At 43.3% G+C, this 21,118-nt stretch overlaps 1 protein-coding gene across 1 annotated transcript in view; it reads right to left on the reverse strand.

Annotated features, from left to right (window-relative positions):
• Positions 1-21,118, reverse strand: part of LOC113830639 (protein inscuteable homolog) — a 119,710-nt gene that overhangs the window by 36,930 nt on the left and 61,662 nt on the right. Inside the window, exons 6-7 of the mRNA XM_027410136.2 lie at positions 7,450-7,563; positions 304-429 (exon numbers count right to left, since the gene is read on the reverse strand). Of these exons, the coding sequence (XP_027265937.1) occupies positions 304-429; positions 7,450-7,563 (240 nt within the window). The remainder of the gene's footprint in view (positions 1-303; positions 430-7,449; positions 7,564-21,118) is intronic.

Below are 21,118 nucleotides of genomic sequence, written 5' to 3' on the forward strand. Positions count from 1 at the left end.
ACCCTCTACCAACTTTCCTATCAAGAACTTGTCTCACACACAAGACTCTCTTGGTCTGCCACCCTAGCCTGAAAATGCTTAGTGTCCCTTTAGATTTGTCATTCCTGGTTAGATCCCAGGGTTCCTTTTCCCTCCATTTCATCAAACCCATAGTCAATGTCCCTAATAGTTCCATCTGAAAAGGGCCTGGCAGAAGAAGGGGCTTAGGGTAGACTTGCTATGTGAGGAGGACCAAATGCCACCACCAAGTTCCCAATGCCAGCTGGCTCAGAGACGTCAGCCCACTGAGACCACTGACTTTACCTTCTCCAGCTGATGGACACCCTCTTCTACACAGCAGATAGAGGCGAGTGTGCGGAGCGCCTGGGGGTACATGCACCGGAAGCTGTCCTGTCTGCAAACCTTGAAGAGGGCTACAACTCCACCTTCCTGTGGAGAAGAGAATATCACATGACCTTACCTTGTGATCTTCCCTGGATTTACTCAATAATAGCTGACAGCTCTCACTAAGCAGACATGTTTTGGGATATCCTGATCCCTAATAGCCCCAGTGGGAAGTAGGATTCCCCAGATGCTTCTAGGGTTTGGGGACCAGCGACAGACATTTTGGTGGGGTTGAAGATCCAGACCCTTCTGCTCAGCCCCCAGAAGAGCAGGCCTGACATCACCAGAACAAATCCTATAGACTGGTGAAAGTAGATAAAGGGGCAGAGTCTAGAATTCAGTGCCCATTCCCTCTCCATCAGCTGCCATGCTTCCCCTTGCTCTTTCCCATGCCATGGAAGGCAGGCAGAAAAGGATGTTTATATCAGGTCTGTCATTCCTTCTCACTGTATAATGGGGAAAAAACTATTAAAGGCCAGATGGGGAAGGCAATTCCCCCTAAATCCATGTCACCCTTCCATGGATATGTAGAGGGAGACAACCACTTTCAGGACACTCATGCAGCTCTTGAGTGTGAGTCCTTTGTCTTTGATAGGAACTGCTAATGAAGTCTTCTTTCTCTCATCTCGTGGAGGCTGCCCAATACAGTGTGCCCCTCACTGGAATCTGGGCACAAGAAGTATTCTGTAATCATCACTGTAGTCCTCCCGTGTCCAGAGTGAAAACACTCACAGACTACACAGGGGACACGCCACAGTATTAGCAGACCAACAGCAACACTATCTAGTGAATTCAGAGCAAAAGTTGGTACCCCCATCTGGCTTTGCCTCCTCCTCCTCTATTCCCTTTTCCAAGGGCTGGAATGTACTTAGAGGTAGCATTGAGTGAGCAAGGGATTTATGGGATCTAAGCCCTCAGGACAGTCACTTTTAACCTTACCCATCACTCCCAAGTCTAACTATCCTGGCACCTGTTCCCAGAATCAAGCAAAATGTTATAGGAAGGTGAGTTCAGTAAAACACTATCCCCTGTCAGATTTATGATAATACACCATAAGTATTTTTAGGAATTTACCATATACCAGGCTGGGTGTCAAAGTGCAAAGACTAAATTTCTGTAGAATGCTCAGCCTTAAATGGGATATAACATACCCCTTCCTCACAGATCAGGGACCACGGCACTCATAACTGACACCAGCTATGGTTGTTTGCCCAAGACCTTTGCAAGATCAAGTTAGTCGAGGTCTCACCCCTAACTGAGGAGCTAGGGCCCTGGATGGCTTCTGGGGGAGAGTCAGTTTTATTTTCAAGGGTGTGGCTCTTGATAGGTAGACCACACTCCAGTAGGTGGCTCCATACTCAGGAGTATATGAGAGCACAAACTGGTTGTTTAAAAAAATTGAAGAACACAAAGTTGAAAGGGGGTTGGAGATGTCTTGGAAGAGTTGGGGATTGGGGGTGAATGTGATGAAAATAATTGTGTTTCATGTATGAAATTCTCAAAGAATTAGTAAAATTATTGGGGTTGGGGTGTTTTGTTTTTGTTGTTATTGTTGTTTTTTTCTTAAGGAACCCAAGACCAAAGCCAGGAAGACTATGGCAGCCTCCTTTGGTTTGTAAGGCACTGAGGCCAGCAAATCTGAGTTCTGCATTTGCATCAGGTCCTCATTATGTCTTTCCCCAAGCCTGTGAAAAATGCCCTCCTTCGAATTTTCAATTATAAAAAGAAGAAAATCCTAGACCCCTGCTAGGGATATGGGTCTTAATCCTGGCTCCATGTCTGGTTGGTTTGGGCTAAAATGCTATGTAACTACTTAATAGGAACAGCAGCTGAGCTGTTGAAGGACCTAGTGCTAGCTCTCTGGACAGCCATGTGAGAGTTAGGCTATGGAAGGCTTCCTCATCAGAAGGTGGCCTGGCCCCCTCATGAAAGGTATGTCAAGGCTCAGGGCATGTGAAAAGGGGAAACAGGAAAGGGATCTACCAGGGATTTTAGACAGATTATCTCACCAACCACCCTAGAGCCCCCACCAAGACTTTCAGCAGCACTTATCCTGGGGTAACACTGGGACTGACTGAGCTAGCAGATCACGCTGTTGGCTGGGGCTTGTTTAATTTTATAGAAAGCTCTGGGCTCTCAGCCCAGATGCATAACAGTATGAATTATTCAGACAGCTTGGGATGAGCTGTCATAATGCTGGCAGGGGCCACTCCCGGGTGTGTAGGCTGGTGATGGAAGTAATCACAGAGGAGCTGGGGTGACTGTGACACAGCATAGTGCTCTGCTTGGGGAGGGGAGAGGGTTGTCACCATCATCTTGAGAGGACTCGGCTCATTCATGGGTGTCTGGATTCATATATACTCAGAGGACAGACCTCAAACAGACTGCCTAGGTCCAACTAGAAACAGTTGGGACAGATGAATGATGACCTAGAGATCACAGTGGGCTCTGTAGGTGTCATGAGGAAGACTACTGGGAGACCTCTCACATTGATCCCAGTGTTGAGGTCTTTACCGAGTGTCTGAGGTAGGATGTTGTCAGCACTAGACTCCCACATGGTGTCTCTGCTACTGGAACCCATTTTGCCATCTTCTAGATTGAAAAGATAGAGGACATCACTGCATCCTCTCCCTGTTTCTACCCAGGAGCCAAACACAACTAGATTGAAGTGAAGACTGGCATCAGAAGACCTGATTAAAATTCTAGCTCTGCATGAATGGGTGTAACGTAAGACAAGCCCTGACCCTCTGAGAATCTGCTTCCTCCCTTTAAAAAATGTGGATAATGGGGAGATGGATCAGTGGGTAAGGCAGTTGGTGCACAACTGTAAGGACCAGTGTTCAGATCCCAAGCACCCAGGTAAATGCCAGGTAGGCTTGGTAATCCTCCTATGATAGCACACAGGAAGTAGAGACAAGGAAGTCCCAGAATAAGCAGATAAACCAAGTCAATGAGTTCTGAATTGAGAGACTATGCCTCTAGGCACAAGGTGGAGGGGAATCAAGGAAGGCAGTCACTTTCAACCTCAGGCTTTAAAATTCATGTACCTACATATGCAGCTACACACACATGTGGGCCTACACACATGTAAACATGCATACACACATGCACACAACATAATACACTTATACACACAAAGAAAGCAATTAAAGCTTTAGCACACCTGAGTATGGCTGGTCCATCAATTGCAATACCAAGGGGAAAGTACAATATAGTGCTTTGGCCACTAATGAAAGATATGGAGGCATATGGAGTAGGACAGTGGGGAGAAGAAAATGAAAAGGAAGGAGGGAAAGTAAAAGGGAGAAGAGAGGCAACACTCTGGGAGACAGTTGAGAACAGTCAAGGTCATGTCACCTTTAATGAACAGTCTAGTTAAATTTTATTGGTTCCCATGTCTCAGTTCCCTACCATTCAGTTGGAGTAGACTCTGTCTTCTGCACAGGGCTTAGAGAATGTTTAAACAAGCACTCAGAACATTATCAGGCACATAGTGAGTACTGTAGAAATGCTCTATTGTTTTGTTTTGAATACTACTCTATCTATTATCTACCTATAATCTATCTATCTAACATTATCATCACAGTGACCATTTCCAACTTTAGGAAACCAGGGCTCTATGCTTCTCCAATTCCCACCCATGTCTTCCAGTCCTGACTTTCACCAACCTCACACACAGGGAAAGTTAATCATTCATTGTGTAATGCACCAGAAGCCAAGGAAGAAGAAATGGGGATTGAGACAGAGATGGAGTTGTCGGAGTAGGGACTCAGCCCTGTCAGGGAGGGACTCTAAGTTTTAAACAATGAAGCTGCTGAAATTCAGAGAACATGGACTCAGAAGTAGGAAAAACTGGTTTCAAACAAGTGCTGAGCAAGGTACTGTAAGTCCTGGAGTTCTTATGTGTGACTGAGCACTGACGCTCATCTCAGAGGATGTGTGTGGACCAAACACCAAAGCAATGCCAAAAGTACCAGTCTAGGGCCTGGAACATGAGGAACAAGCAGGACACAGTATTTTTTTTATTGTTTTTGTCATTAATATTCAGCAAGGTACATGGCTTCCTTTAGGGAGACTATTATGGGGTATGGCTCAAAGCATCATGAAAAATATGTGAAACTTCTAGTCAGGACTGTGAAGAGTCCAGGCTACACTGGGAGCCTGGAGTTGTGTGGGTAGCAGGGGAGAGAGTGGGAGAGGGAAGGAAATGGAAGAAGCAGTGACCAAATGGGGAAAACAGCGCACCATGGCTGTTCAGACTGGAGTTTGACAAAATGAGAACTGCAGGCTTACCTTTCCACCAGGAAGGCCAGACACAGTGGTAGATTAAGGAAGCCTCTTAAAATTCCATAGTTCACAGAGGTCAGGTTGATGGCACCAGACCTGGCTAGCATCCTGCCACAAGCTAACAGCAGGGCTAGCATGACAATTGCCTATGGTCCTTGCCCAGGCCTTTCTCCCTGCTTTCTCCCTCCAAGGCCTTTCTCCCTGCTCTCTCCCTCCCAGGCCTTTCTCCCTGCTCTCTCCCTTCCCACTGGACACATTTGGAATCAACATTAACCCAGGGTGAGTCCCAGACCTGGGCAGAGACTAACTAGCAGGAAGTTAAGTACTACCCTTGGCTTAGATTCAAACTCGTGTCTACTCTCTATTTTCATGAAAGAGGAACACAGGGGCAGGCAGTAGTAGATGTTGTCTACACCAGCAGCACACAGAAAGGGGGTTTTGAGAACCTGTGCCAAACAAGATTTACTACTTATTTTTTAAGAGGAAAAAAATGTTCTTTGTTCCAAAAGAAATTCAGCTAAGTCTGTTGGAATTTAATCTCCAAACTGGAGCTGAGAGGTTGGAGAATGTCTTTGCTCTGCACAGTATCATGTGACCTCTGCAGGTCAAGACTCACCACCAAGTTAAATGATGGAGTCACAGAATCCTTGGGAGAGAAAGCCCCAATACTCTCCTTATTTCCTTTTCCCCAATACTACCATATGCATTCAAGTACAATTTTAACTAATGCCTATGAAAGAGAGTAGTAGTCTGCAAGGGATTAGAAATCACCTGGAAAACAACCCCATCTACCACCCCAGACCAAGTAAAACAGAATTAGAAATTTTTTAAAACTCTGCAGTGATTCTGAGTCACACTTGGGCCTAAAGTTTGAACCAGAAATCACCACTGTAAGGCTTTGGACCATGAACTTGTAACCAGAGCTCTTGCTTCTAAATCTGAACTTGCCATTTACTAGCTATTGGTGTTTTCAGAAGAAATAAGAAGATGTCTGTAAACATGAACTTCATCTTGTCAGACATGTGTGTTCTTAAGGGGTCTGTCTGACTTTGGATAAGTTTCTCAAGGCATAAACTCTATTATGAATGGGAACAACACAGTCCCACTACATGGGCTGTTTTCATGTTTTAAAACAAATAAGTTATGCAAGACATGAACAAGAGTGACATAATGTCAGCTACTGCCATTAAACACAATTCATTTGTTCCCCGAACAGAGATGACAAACCTCTACCCCAATTTCATTTCTTCAAGGGCTTTGATCAGTGACTCTGAGGTCTATTGTCCTCTAAGGAACACGCTGAAATGAAGAATCCCTGAGCATAGCCCAGAATTGCAGTAACTTCATGGTGGTGCAAAAGCCAAAGTATCTGGTGTTTCCAAACTCTCTGAAGGATTGTGATACAAATGGGATTGAGGACACATGCCAGGATCTTCCTCCTGAGACTGACACTGGAATCTATGGAAGTCAGAACTGAGCTCTACCTAGATTACAAGTTCTGTAGTGACATCACTTCTCTGATGAGAAAGGAAGAAAGCATTAAGTCTCACTTTGGTCTTAGAGCCACCATCAAGGTGAGTCAACTAGGAACTTAGTTATTTACACAGCAGTCTATTTTTATTTCCACCTCCTCCTCCAATAATTGCTGGAGTGGCTATGGGCATTTGAAGATCCAACCAAGAATCTTAGAGGGGGCTATTCAGACAGATTCCTGAAAAATACACATGTCTGACAAGATGAAGTTTATGTTTACAGACACATTGGTCTTATTTTTTTTCTGACAACACTGCTGCTGATTAGAAGTTATAATGGGAAATATCAAGGGATGTGAATGGAGCTCAATTACAGGTAAAGCTATATTTTAAAACTTTTCTTTGAACTGGGTTTAAGACACTACATTTCTTATTCCTATGATGAAAGGATGCCATATAAAATCAATGTTTATGGATTTGTTTATTTGTTTATGGCATTGTTGCTAATATGCCAGATGGTCTTTGTACCATCACACCAGGGACATCACATTGTCAAGAAGAGATGTGTGGAATGGGAAAGAAGGGTTGGCATTTATGACACATGCCTGGTTAGAGAGAGAGCAGAAGTCCTGTGGATGTATCTGCAATGCTTAATCTTGGCTTTCAACTTGGCTGAATCTGGAATCAACTAAGAAACATAGATGCGAGGGATCTTCTTGACTAGGATAATTGGGATGGGAAGACTCACCTTAAATGTGGGTATTATCCACTAGCAGTGATCTGAATATCAGGGAGTCAGAGGGGAAATCTTTAGCGTTTTGCGTACTTGCATCTACAGTTTGCAAGTTCATTCGCTCTGTTCACAAGCTCATCGATTCCACCACATCCTCTATTAACACTGGAAACCAGCATTTTTGACCCTCCGACATGGAAGGAAGCCAGTGGCTCTCCAGGAATCCCCCAGGCCTGAGCAGCTATAGGTTCTCAGTCTGTCCAATGTGAAGACAGCCATTGTATAAGCAGACTGCACTGTGTAAGCCACTCTAAGAAGTACTGCTTTAAATCTATGCTTTTCATAAGTTATGTTCCTTTCGGGAACCCTAACTACTATATCTTTTTGTGTCAAGTAGGAAATGAAATCATGGAGCCTAGGCAACATCAAGAAAAGTGACTCTTCCAAAGTCACACAACAAGTTAATGCTGTGGCCATGACAAACCTGAGCCAGCAGTTCCCACCTAGCAAACAAGAAGATCTTCCTCCTACTTTGCCCAGACTTGCTCTCCAGTCCCCAACCATGAAATTCACCTTGGCTATGATGCGACACAAAGGAGCCCCCTCCTGGGTCAGGCTGAACAGGTTCCCTGTGGTAGACTCCATGATGTAGATATTGTCTGAGGTATCAATTTTTCTCACAAGTGCCTAGGAAGAGAGAAAAGACAGCTGGTTAACTTTCACCTGCCTTCTGCTCCTCTTCCTCAATACCAGTGGGTCCAAGCTTCTAATAGCCTCTGTGGATATGAAGCCCTGTCTCATCTCCTTGTGGTATCATTAAGACACTAGCTGTAGGCGAGTTCTGAGATCCATGGAAAAGATGCAGAGATGGAGAATCATTTCAAACCAATGGTGGTTGGGGATCCAATGAGCTCTGTCCTAGTTCACTGAGGCCCTCAGCAAATGGCACTTGGTTGTGCTATAAGTTCACAATAAGAACAGAAACCACAGATGAAATAAACAAGCATCAATTGTGACAGAAAAGGAGTGCCCATAGCTACACCAAAGAATTCCCTCATTTGCATGGCTGTTAGACAAGGATGAACCCCAGCTCTGATGGGTTCAAGGGCTGAGGCAAGTACTCCCCAGTAGCATCACACTGCCTGGGGATATTTACTTTGGGAATTTAACCATGATGAAGAGTGACACCAGAATTATACTGACAGGTAACTCCATGAGTAATGAATGCTATACTGGTCAAAGATGAAACACTCCAGTGTGTGTGTGGAGAGGGTTGGATATAAGACCACAATATTAAGGAAGAGCCAAGAAAGCCATTAACAAATAAGATATGAAGATTGTTCCTAGAAGAGTTTAGCTAATTTCTGGGGGGAGAAAAGCCTTACAAATTGAAATCACTTCATAGTCAGCCATTAGCTTTGGCACATGTGACTCATTATTGATTATCAGCTATTCTTACCTACTAATGAATGCAGTTGTTCAAGTTTTCCCTGGGAAGGGTGGACATGGATACCTGCCTTCCTGGGAGTCCTATGAGAAGACAAAAATCTGCAAAATATGGGTGCAAATCTCAGGTATCCTTTTAGTGGTTCTCCGTGTGTACCTATGCATGTGTGTGTATGCATGTGTGTGAGCATGCATGTATGCCTGTATGCACTATGTGTGCTTGCATGTGTGTGTACATGTGATGTACATGTACCTGGGTGCATGTATATATCATGTACAAATGTGCACATGTGTATATGTGTGTGTATGCCTGTGTCTCTTCATCTAGTATTTTGATACAAGGTCTCTGACTGAACCCAGAATTCACCAATTCAGTCAGTGAGCTCAAAGCATCTTTCTATCTTCCTCTCCAGTTCTAGAATGACAGACACACACTACTGCACTGACTTCTTTAACAGGGGTGGGTCTGGAAGATTAAATTTAGGTCTTTGTTCTTGTACAGCAATTACTTTACAGGTTGAGCCCTCTCCTCAGTCCTTTTTTGTTTTGTCTTGAAATAGAGTCTCATGCAACCCAGGCCACCCTTGAATCTATAATTCAATCCTCCTGCCTCTGTCTCTGGGTGCTGAGATTATAGGCATGTACTGTAACCCTGCACTATTTATTTTAAATATCAAGAGACTATGTTTTTAAATAAGCCTGGTGTTGTAGAAAGGACTCTCGATGGAAGGAAGGGATCCAGGCTCCAGTACCAGCTTGACTTTAGCTCTCTATTCTCATCAAGAATGCATTTGGCTAAGAGCAGATTCTGAAACTAAAATGCCTGAGTTCCAATCCTGGCCCTGCCACTTTTGCTGTTGTGCCCTAGAGAGGATGATTTGCTATAGTCTTTCTTTGCCTCAGTTTCCCTGTCTGTACAATGATGGAATAAAGGGCATCTGTCTCTCACACTAAGGATGCTCTTGTCCTGAACTTGCCAACATGAACAGAGAACTTCTGAAAGTGCCTACCATAGTGAAGTAAAACATTGTTAAAAGTCATCATCTTGGGCAAATGAGACAAACATCTTAGAACTTGGTTTCACCACTTATAGATTGATTAAAATGAAGAGATTTAGGTATCTCTCTTTTGTTTCTTCTATATTCAGAATTTCAGTGTAGCATAGATTCTAATTGTTCTTAATAATAAAACCTCAGAGTCAGATATTGGGGTTAATGCTGAAGATCAGAGGAGCAAATAGGCCAGTCCCTAGAGAGTTCTCACCTCTACCAACGCTCAGATCAAAAGGACGATCCTGTCCTCAGATTGCATTCTCAGACTGCTTAGATGGCATTATTCCTTAGACTGCACTGTTCCTCAGACTGCATCTCTCTTGTCTCCTCCCACCTTGAATTCCTCTCTCAGCCCGGCCATATCACTCCTGTCTCCACCTCTTTAGTGCTAGCATTAAAGGCATGTCAGTCCAAGTGCTGGAATCACTTTTATGTGAGCTCTATTTCTCTTTTAGACTACATCAATTCATGTAGCCCAGGGTGGCCTTGAACTAACAGAGATCCATCTGCTTCTGTTTCCTGAGTGCTGGGATTAAAGGTGTATACCACCATTGCCTGGCCTCCATGACTAACTAGTGTGGCTGCTGGGATTGAAGGTGTATGCCACGACTCCCAGGTCGCTATGGCTAACTAGTGTGGCTAGCTTTGCATTCTGATCTTCAGGCAAGCTTTTATTTGTTAGATCATAGACAAAGTATTACCACATCACAGAATTCTTCACACACCATATTCATCCTCTACATAGAAAGCCTCAGATTAAGTGTGTATTTAAACAAACTGCACTAAAAATAAAAAAAAATATTTTATTGTCTAGGATTTGGTAGATACCTCATATAAGAGATTTAACAAAAGATAGTATTAATAACCAAGATTTGTCAGCACAAATCTCTGTAATGAACATGCATGTTCAGTTCCTTCCCCAATGTTGCCATGAGCAGCTACACATGTGATATACACTCAAATGGAAATGCAGATTTCATATATTGGGGTCCTGTACCTAAATGATAATTACCTAATGTTCCTGATGAGTGTTTGCACTTGAAGCAAATTAGCATTAAATTAAACAATTCAAGCCCAGTGTCTTCTGCAATCAACTGCTAATATTATGTCATTTATATCTGAGAATAATTTCATGTTAATGTCTATACACATATATACAGTAATTACAGCCCAGACATATCTCAGGGATAAAGAAAAGTTGTAAGGATACTTTCCCACAGCATAAATTTGGAAAAACAGATCAAAGTCTCCTGCGGACTCCACAAAGCTCTGGACATTACAATGTCAGCCTTCAATTCAACACTCATTTCACATCTGCGAAACCTGAAGTACATGACACTGACCAAACTCCAGCACAGGTCCACAGGAGCGGGACTTCATCCCTAGGGTGATAGCTAATCCTTGTGGCCAGCCTGACCAGATTTCACATCACTGTGGAAACACACTTCTGGGTACATCTGAGTGTTTCTACAAAAATTTAACTGAGGAGAGAAAAGGGGGCACCTTCCCATGAGCTAGGGGCCCAGGAGGAGTAAAAGTGAGCTACATATCAGTATTCATCTCTGCTGCCTGGCTGAGGACACTCTGTTCCTGCTGCTGTGCCTTCCCTGTCATGATGGACTGCATGCCTCTTTCAACAGTAAACCAAAATATAAACATCCCCTTTTAAAAGGTTCTGTTGTCAAGTATTTTGTCATAACCATAAACAAAAGTAACTCCCTATTTCTACTTTGAAGGTTAACAGTTCCATTACTAATACACACATGACCTCACTTAAACTGGAAAGGCCAGAAGCCAAAGCAAGTGTGCCTTTCTATCCTACCAATACTAACAATATTAACGTATCCTGGCCTCTGTCTGCAACTAATAGTTCATGAAGTCATCAGGGCTCCCACAACAAGAGGCAGAGCTAACCCAACTGATGGCCTTGTGTTCATTCCCTAAGTCTCTCCTCCTATTCAATTCCTTCTTCATCAGACTTGAAACAGCTTTCCACACCACAGTCAATTTCCTCCCTGTATCCCCTGGAACCACCTATCTATCTTGGCAACTGATAAACACACACACACACACATTTCTAAAAGCTAATTTTGGGGGGAGTTTGGTATGATTTTGTATAGGAAATCAAGGAGACATTCCAAAAAAGATACTTCACTCTAGATCATAATAAGGGTAAAGATTGGAGACAAAATACAACAAGATAGGCTTAACATGGTGAGTGACCAATACTTTCTTAAAAGACAGACCACATAGACATGAAACAACAAAAATAATAACTATGTCTTCAAGACCACGAGAAAAGGACCTGAAGGAGCAAGGATTTGTGAAGTCTACCAGCTCAACAAGGCACTAGAAAGTGCGGTGTCTTTCAATTGTGTCTCAGTCCGAAAGAGCCTGTAAAGCTAGTGAAATCTGTCAGAAGAGAGAAAAACCAAGCTGGCTAGAATGTATTTCTCAAAAAAATCAAGGAAAATATTGTGAGACTTTCCCTGAAATTCTACATGGAAAGTGTATAGTTGGACAACATGAGCCAAGGAGTTATTCAAGACCTAGACATATTTGACAGGGCATAGTGGATTAAAGATAGCTACAGACTCCAATCTATTCCTCCCCCAAAAAGTTTCATTCTAATCACCCCTCCTTTGAATTTTGATGCCTTGCTTGACCAATTGAAGCCAGTGCCTGGTAGGAGTGATGTTCCAGGACTCCCAAGATGAGGTCATAAGAAGCCTTGAGCAGTCCACCCAGGCTTCTTTGGATAGTCCTTTGGGAGCCCCACAGTGGTATGGAAGATGTCTGAGAACTCTGGAAAAGTCTCTTGAAGAATTCCCATCTACACTCTCCACTGAGAACAGACTTATGACATACATACACATGACAGAAGCTGACTGGAGGGTCATCAAACCATCTGACAGCTGGATAGCATCCCCTTGAGAGACAGGAAATAGTCACTCAGCTAAGCCACGCCCAAGTCACATACACTTATGAACATGAAATATAATGAAAACTACCATTGGGGTTTGCTTATATTCTTTAACAAGGTTATGAAACATAGAGAAATGCCACAAAGGTCAGCATGGATACTCCAAATGGTAAATGGATACATGCCCAGATGAAAGTTCTGGGGAGTGGGAGAGGGGAACCACTCATGTCCTAGGGAACATGCTGGAGAAATGTGTGACTCTGGAGGGATAACACAGAGAGACTGGACAGAACCTGGACAAAGTATCAACAACCCATAGTGCAGTTAACTGTTGATCAGGGGGAAATACCTCTTGACTGGGAATGTCCCATTTAAGAAGGTAAATATAGATAAGATGTAAGAATCAGAGACTTAGAAGACCAAAATTTGGGTGATTTCACTTCTTTCAAGAAGAAAAATGTCCCCAAGTCTAGAAGAAAATGGAAAACATAACAAAACAAAAGTCTGCCAGAAACCCACAGTATGTGGGGAAAGCTGTCCGGATCCAGTGGTCATACAAAGAAGCCTGTATGGAGAGTGAATGCTCAAAATTTGGTAGAGCCTCTTTGGAAGTGTTAGGGTGTCAACAGGAAGAAAGAGAACCAGGGACCCAGACTGCTACTGAAAAACAATGATAAAGCTGAAAGTAATACTGTTCAAGCCAAAACTGTTCAAATGTATTAAAAAGATGGTACTGCAAGCAGCATCTGGCTCCAGAGCTAATTAGTCCTCATGGCCCAAACATGCCAGGGATCTGCCCAAGAGGGTTCCTCAATGCAGCAGTAGTGGGAACCAGACAGAAATCCTCTGTAGCAGCTAGGAGACCCAAGTCCAAAGGAATGTTCAAGTGAGAAATAGGGTCAGCAACCATCATGACATAATGCTATTTGTATCTGCGATTTTGCACATTTTTAACTTGACAGCTAAAGTTTTTCAGCATAGTATTATGTAATTTCCCATAGATGATGTGTATTGACATAAAAATAAAATCCCTGCATCAGTCATCCAGATGTAGTCACTGCAATTTGAATATCAAAACAACTTAACATCATCATCCATTTAAAAATATGTGAAAATATCTCTTTGACATTTTTACAACTTCTCATCATTAAATTTATATCACCAGTGTACTTCGCTCTCAAAAATTTTCCTTAATGTATTAAATTTAAATTTTAAAGTGTTTTATTGATCACCCTTATGGTACTTATCATTGATATTTTGACATTTTATTTTATATACATTTACTATAAGGTTCCAAGTGTCACAAACAAACAAACCCAAATTTTTCCTGGTTGATTAACATCACAGTTATCACCAGTACAATTAGTAAACATGAAACAATTTTTGATAACCACAAATCTTACAAGCCAACATTTCATTGTAAATGTATCTTCATGGAATGGGTATTTTTTAAAGTACAAATATTATAAGTGGAATTAGTTCAGCTGCTAGCAATTAATCTTGTAATTTTATATACTAGATATTATATTTCTAGTATAAATGTTTCAAAAATATTTTAACAAAAAACCTTTAATTGCTCTTTTAAATGGTGCATACCAAATCTGTGAAAAATCTAAAAAACAAGCCAGTTACATTCAGAATAATCTGCATCATTTAGAGTCTTTGGCTCTTCTGTGAAACTTTTCTTTCCAGTTAATGTCACAATCTAAAGATGAACATGAAAAATGGCTGAAGGGAACTGCTTTCATTTAAGTATGTACTTATTAAAACAGCCATTTTTAAGATTTGATATGTCCCACCAATCTTCTTTTAGTTCTTATCCAAGACCCATATGCTATTCCAGAATAAAACAGATAGGAAAGATAAAATAACTGTAAATGCCCACAACCCCCTCCCCCAATCACACATTCTTCCATCTGAATTCAGAGAACCCCACACTGAAGAAAATATACAATTTCTAATGCCCCCCTTAACACAAATGTGCAAAAATCTATGGAACTAGCCATGGTGGCCCAAGGGCTTTATCTTTCCTGGATGGAGGCTTCTCCTTTGCTTGATTTCCTACCTCCACCCCAGGTTTTTGGAGGACAGAGTATCTGGGAAGTGTGATAAGCACAGCTTCCCTCTGGAGGTAACACAAATGCTAATAAAAACCACATGCATTCCTGGGAAAGAGGACAAATGAAAAGTGAAGATCTAGAAATAGATTTACTTCAAATGCTATGTGCTTGCATATCTCCTGGGAATCTGAGAAATGCAGTGCATCCAAAGTGGTTTGAAGCACCTCAGCTCAAGTCACCTGAAAGAGCCAATGCAGCCTAGGGTGTTTGGAGCACATTGTCCAGAGTGAGCAAGAACTGAAGGAGATTCCGCCATGCAGGGTGGGAACAAATGCATGCCAAGCAGATCCATGTAAAATACTTGGGAATTCCTGACTTGTCAAGAAGGAGGAAATGTCCAAATGTCCTTCTGTGAGAACAGGGACGTTTTCTCCCATATTTGGTAAATACAGCAGCACAATTGATCTGCAATGACTCTCTTTCCCTAGCAGGTATGTGTCCACACATGCTTGTGGCTATAAACAACTGACATACATATTCTGGATGGCACCCATCCAGGACACATCCAAGACTGTATTGTACATTTGAGGCCCCTGGGTACCCCAGGGATATAATCTAAGGACAAAATGATGCCCAGGGTTTCTGCCCTCAGGACTGAGATTGGCCTATTCAATCTTCTTGGAGAGGAATGTAGTAGTAAGATGACACGGAGTCTGAGGTACTAACTTTCTGGGCACTTCAGCTATGTTTGGGATGAACCAAAACCCCCTCTCTACCACTACAGAGAAAACATGGACTGAAGACATGAAGGAAACCAGACTCTGCCCATAATGGTTGACACTGGTTGTCAACTTGGCATGTTATAGAATCACCCAGGAGACACCCTGGGCATGCTTGTGATTTCTAGACTCAGTCAACTGAGCTAGGAAAACCCATCTTAAATGTGAACATCACCATTGTAAGGGCTTGGATCCCAGAATAAATAAAGAGATAGGTGCCAGTGCGCCTGTCTCTCTGTTTCCTGGCTGCAGATGAGGTGTGACCTCACCCATGTCAGGATGGACCAAACTGCAAACCTAAAGCCAAAACAACTTCTTCCCTTAAGTTGCTCTTCACAGGAATTTTTCACAGTGCTGAGCAATTGATACAGTCCCTGAAAACAAACTGGAAGAAAACCCTCCTGGTTGGGATAAGCAGTGGAAGTGAACTTTGTTTTCCATTTGCTTTTTCTCCTGGGGAGAAAAAATGGGAGAAATGTCAAAACTGCTACATCCTTTCTGGCTAGTGCACTTAGATTATCTCTGTGTTGCTATTTAATCTCACTGCAGCCCAGCTTTACCTATATGGGACAACATGGCTGAGCAAAATCTGAGAGTGACCAGCAGAATTAGGAGCAAACTTCAGACCCTAGTGTCAGGGAATCCGCACATGGCCATGGCTTCATGAACTGCTTCTGAAGCTCCTAGAAGAAAACTGATTGCTGACTGTGATTCCAAAAGGACCCACGAAGGAGCATGGGTTGTTATTCGGGACAACGGCTTCAGGAAGGTGAAAGGTGCCCCACAGACGGTGGGCTCCCACTGTTCCATCTGCCACCATATCAACCTTACCAAATAGTTAAAATTATATCAGTACACATTTATGAAATTATGGCACCCCTGTTACAAAAATCTCTGTTTTATTTTAAGGTAGAGAATATCTCTAGTCAACAATATACAATCTAGAGAGTGTCACCAATTATCACGTGTTATTTCATTTACTCTAACCCAACCCATTGTAACAGCAAGGAAAACAAGGGTCAGAAAGATTAAGTAATGTGCCCAAGTTGGCAGGATGAATTAGTAGCAGTCAGGGTTTGAACTCTAACTTGGTTCCAAACCCTATGATTAGTCTACTACCTCCACCCCATAATGCCCACATTCACATAATTACAGCCTATGGAGAGAGGAGGAACTTAAAGACATTCAGTGCAACTTCCACCTGCTGCCTCAGTTCTCCAGTCATTGTCAGCCTACCTTAGTAATGTAATTTTCCTAAGACAGCCCCTCATGTTGCTGGGGAGACCCACTACTCCATGTGGGGTATCCTGAGGTTAAACCCTAGTACACTTCCCTTTGTGGCTTCAAAGCTCTTTATAGGATTTGAGTGTCCATTTCTAAATTGAGCGTCTCCTCCCCCCTCCAAGTATTCTTCAAAACCTCCATCTTCAGCACCTCTCTTTGTTCTTGGAGCGTCCCCTGAGTGTATGTGATGATTATCACATACTAGACTAGATTTGGAATCACCCAGGAGGTACACCTCTAAGCATACCTGTGAGAATGTTTTCAGAAAGGTTTAACAAGGATGGAAGGCCCACCCTCACTGTGGGTGATACAATCCAGTGGGCTGGGATCCCAGGATGAATAAAAGGGGAAGAAAGAAGTCGTCTGGGCATCAGCATTGTCGGCTGTCTGCTCCCCTCTTCTCAGATGAGAGGTGTCCAAGCTGCATGTTCCCACCCCTGTGAACTCCGCCATGCCTTCCTCTCAAACTATAAGCCAAAATAAGTCTTACTTCTCTTAAGATGCTTTTTATCAGGCATTTTGTCAACACAGCTATTGGCAATAGCTAATACAAGGTTCAGAACGGGACTTAATTATACTCCAGGATGAGTCAAGGACAAGGTGGAGTAATAATATTATCACCCTTGTTGTTTGCATTGCTTCACTGCTTACTTACGTGTGATTTTAGAGAGATAATTCCCACTTACTAGCCAATATAGCTCCATAGTGCTAAAAGAATGTCTCCAAAATGCATGCTGTAAAGCACCAGGATCCAAGCAAGAGCAAACAGACACTTAGCTTTCTAAAATGTGATCCAGTTTGAAATATACCACTTGGCTTAATCATCACGAGATGTGTGCCTTAGAAATACATGAACAAAACAAGTCAAGATCACTGCTACAAGTAGACAAAGGTCTTGTGGATGAAAGAGGATACACCTCTGAGCAGGTCTGTGAAAATGTTTTCAAAGAGGCTTAAGGAGGAGAGAAAGCCCGTCCTGAGTCTGCGCGGTACCATGCAATGGGTCCTCGGGGAGATCTGCAAAACGGATTGGGCATCATAGAAGTTCCCGTGCAAATAAAGAAGTTTTATTTTATTTATGACAGGACCCAAAGACAGGTTCTGGGCATAATAGACTCTGTTTGCATCCTAGGAAATGTCATTGAGATTCTGACTTAACAACAATGTGCTTGCAACTCTGAACTCCAGTGACCCTGCCTACAATGTATTTCTTGAAATCACTACTGTCCTTCAAGGGAGTTTGCTAAGATAAGGATCATCCAAGCTGCAGTATGGGCATGGTAAGTTCTGCCTGTAGGGGACTTGGAGGACAACGTGGGAAATGATGGGAGGGAAGGAGAAAAGACCAAGAAAGGAAGTTGCCAGGAAAAGAATAAATATGCAGATGCATCAAAGACAGATCCTATCACCCCTCCCTGGGAGGCAAGACTGAGGGGGATTCAGCTGTAGCAGAAGAGCAGCTGACCCTGATGAGCTGCCAGGCCGGGCATCAGCGACCTGGGCAGTAACACCTCCCAGTGGGGCAGCAGCTAGCCAGAAGCTTGGGAGTACAAGGTCAGGAGTTCTACTCTGAATAAAAATCAGAATGAGGGACAAGTGGAACAAAGCATAGCCTAGGAAGTCAGATACATGGTCTAAGTCTTCAAATAATCCTGACCTTTCCCATGATTCTACTACCTAAAAGCAGCAGAAATCCTACCCCTCAGTGGCCTGTTAGAAAGAAATGCTGTATCCTTGTTTAGAGATTCCTCTGGTGAGATGGGTCCCCAGGGGTTTAGGTCTTCTTCAGACTTCAATATTTCTCTCCATCATGTTTAATGATTCAGTTTGGGATATGAACCCTAAAGTGAACACCCTTGTTCCTCCACACCATTGCTAACCCTGTTCATTAACTCAGAGTGCCTACCTGAGAGTCCTCACTCCCCAAAGCCCCAGTGTGCCAGCGCCCCAGAGCACCAGCGCCTCATTCTTGAGACCCTCCATTTATTTCAGATCCTAAGGACAGGGAGGGTAGCCTTTAAGGGCCCTCCTATGGCCGAGAGGGTGAGAGTACCTAAGGCCACCCACACTGGCACAGGTGTAGGAACATGGACCAAGGTAGGACTAGCAGGAAAATCATGCTGGGGAAAAGCCTAGGCCCTGTGCAAACCGGTACATACACTGGAAAGGAAGAGAGCATTCTCTGAGCTCATCAGAGAGGCCAATTTTGGAGAAAATCAGACGTTTATTATTTATGGGAGGCTTTTATTTGGTGGTGGGAAAGAATGGTAAGTATGTGGCACAGTATTCCTGAACTATAAATAACATGTAAATAGCTTTCCTAATGAAAACCTTACGGAGCCTGCTGTGTTGGGAGGGCTTCTAGAATACCAAAGCAGGGAGAGGGAAATGAAGCCTATCTAACCCACAGAACTTCCACCTGCCCTTCACTTCTTCCTTTCATTGTTGAGGGAGTTTCACCTCACAGATGAAGTAGAGAGCAAGGGAAGTTAAGCGCCTCCCCATACACTCTCCTGTGAAGCAGTTTGATGCTGATATGTCTGCCAGACTACAGAGTGCACCACACCCTCTTTCTGGAATCAAGCATGAGCGTGCCTAGAAGCAGCGAGGGCCTTTCTACAGTCTTCTCTGCAGCCAGGGCTTCAAAAGATGGCCTGTCTCCTACAGTTAGCTTAAGTTCTTCAAGATAAGAAGGGCCCCTGTGTGCTATGGATAACAGCTCAACAGAAGAGTGTCCAGGCACTGGGAACAGTACTGAAAGAAGGCGCTAACACCACCTTGTGTGACTTTGGCTAAATCCTTTTTCTCTGAACTCCAGTTCTCACATCTGGAAACTATAGAGTTGGGTTAGATGGTCTGGAAACCCCAGCTGAGTCCTGGCAGCCTCCACACAGATGCTGGCATGGACATTGGTTGTCTGAAGAGGATGTCTCCCAAGAAGGGTTATCTTGCAGTTTCTCAGCCTGGCTGAGTCATTCAGTGCTCCCTCCTTGATGACCCCACACTGTCCTCTGTCTCCCATTTCACACTGACCTGCACTTCCCGTGTCAGAGCCAGCTCCAGTAGCTGGCCAAAGTGCTGGCCCAGCATGCTCAGGGTCTCACTCACGCAGGCCTTCATTGACTTCAGAACATGCTCATTTTCCACCTGGAGACACCTGGGAGGAAGAACCACAGAGTGGGCCACCAGAAGGAGTGCTTGGTTGATCACAGCTGTGGCTAGGGTAAACCTGGACTTGCTCAAGGCATGGTGTGTGGAAGATGCAGCTCCAAGAGAATCAGAGATGGAATCTGCCAGCTTGGTTTGTTCCCTGGTTTCTTGCTATAGAGAGAAGGGCTGGAGTCATCACATTCCCTGCTATTGGGAAGTGCTATCACCAGAAAGTGGCAAAGTCAGACCTCTGGGTTCTCCCTGGGATAATGGGCTATCAATATGGCCAATTGTCTGGTCTCTGAGGTGCCTGAAGTGGAGGGGCAGTAGCTTTGGAGAAGGTAGCTAGAGTACAAGGCACCACTAATTAGCTCTCACTATAGCTTGTAAGAATCGCTGCCCATGAATAAACAAGATAGAAACAATAGCAATACCAACAAACATGCTAACATGGAAGGCAAAGTTTGAGGGATCCCACCTCTAGACAAAGACTTATAGGCAACAAAGGACTGTTGGAGAACTGGCCTCATTCAGGGGTAAGCTTCTTTTTTATTTTATTTTTTTATTTTATTAGTTCAAATTAGGAACAAGCTTGCTTCAGATGTCAATCCCTTCTCCCTCTCCTCCCCACCCCCCCAACATCCCATCTGCCCCTAGCCATCCCCCCTTTACTCCCCAGGCAGGGTAAGGCCCTCAAAAGGGGCTCCAGGGGTAAGCTTCTTATTGGTTGTTCAATCCATAGTGGTCAGCCTTGAAACCACATACATAGCACCAACAAAAATGGGCTCAGAAAGTTGTGTATATGTATATACATATGTTCACGTACATGCATACATGTATACACATGTATATGTATGAAATAATCATCATCAAAACAAAAGATACTATTAAGTTGAGAGTGGGAGTTGTGAGAGGCATTGTGGGAGGAAAGGAATGCAGAATGCGAAATGGTTCTATTTCAGTTTAAAACTTATTTTTAACAAGAAAAACAAAAGGATTTCTGCCACAATATGAAAAAAAAAGAAGCTGCTTCAAAGGTTTCCTTTCAGATAGGAAGAGTAGAGGGGAATAGATTGATATTCAATCCATGGCCTGAGAATATCTGCCCATAAAAAGGGACTTTCCAGCTTCCCACAGAGGCCGAAATCCAGGTTGGAGGCATGAAGGGCAAAGGAACATGTCAACACACTGAGTGTGTCCATATGAAGTTAAGTGTGTATGTGTGCATCTGAGCGTGAGTTCATGTGTGTTTATGGTGTGATATAGGGGCAAGAGACTGTGAACAGATTTCTGTGATCTTACGAGTGTGTGTTTATGTGTCTGTGAGTGAGTGAGTACGTGTCTGTGAATATCTCTGTCTCCATGCATGTGTGTGGAGATATGAGTTCAGCTTTCCCCTTACATGGGATCTTGTCTTCACTTTGTAGACCAAGAGGTCTCTCTAACCCTGAAGGAACCCTTTCCCCATTATGAGCTTACCCTAAACAACTTTCTACTAACACCCAAGGCTCTCTTCTAACTTTCCTTTTCCTTGGGCTCTGAATGCAG

Source organism: Cricetulus griseus, chromosome 3 (assembly GCF_003668045.3).
Source record: "Cricetulus griseus strain 17A/GY chromosome 3, alternate assembly CriGri-PICRH-1.0, whole genome shotgun sequence".
NCBI lineage: Eukaryota > Metazoa > Chordata > Mammalia > Rodentia > Cricetidae > Cricetulus > Cricetulus griseus.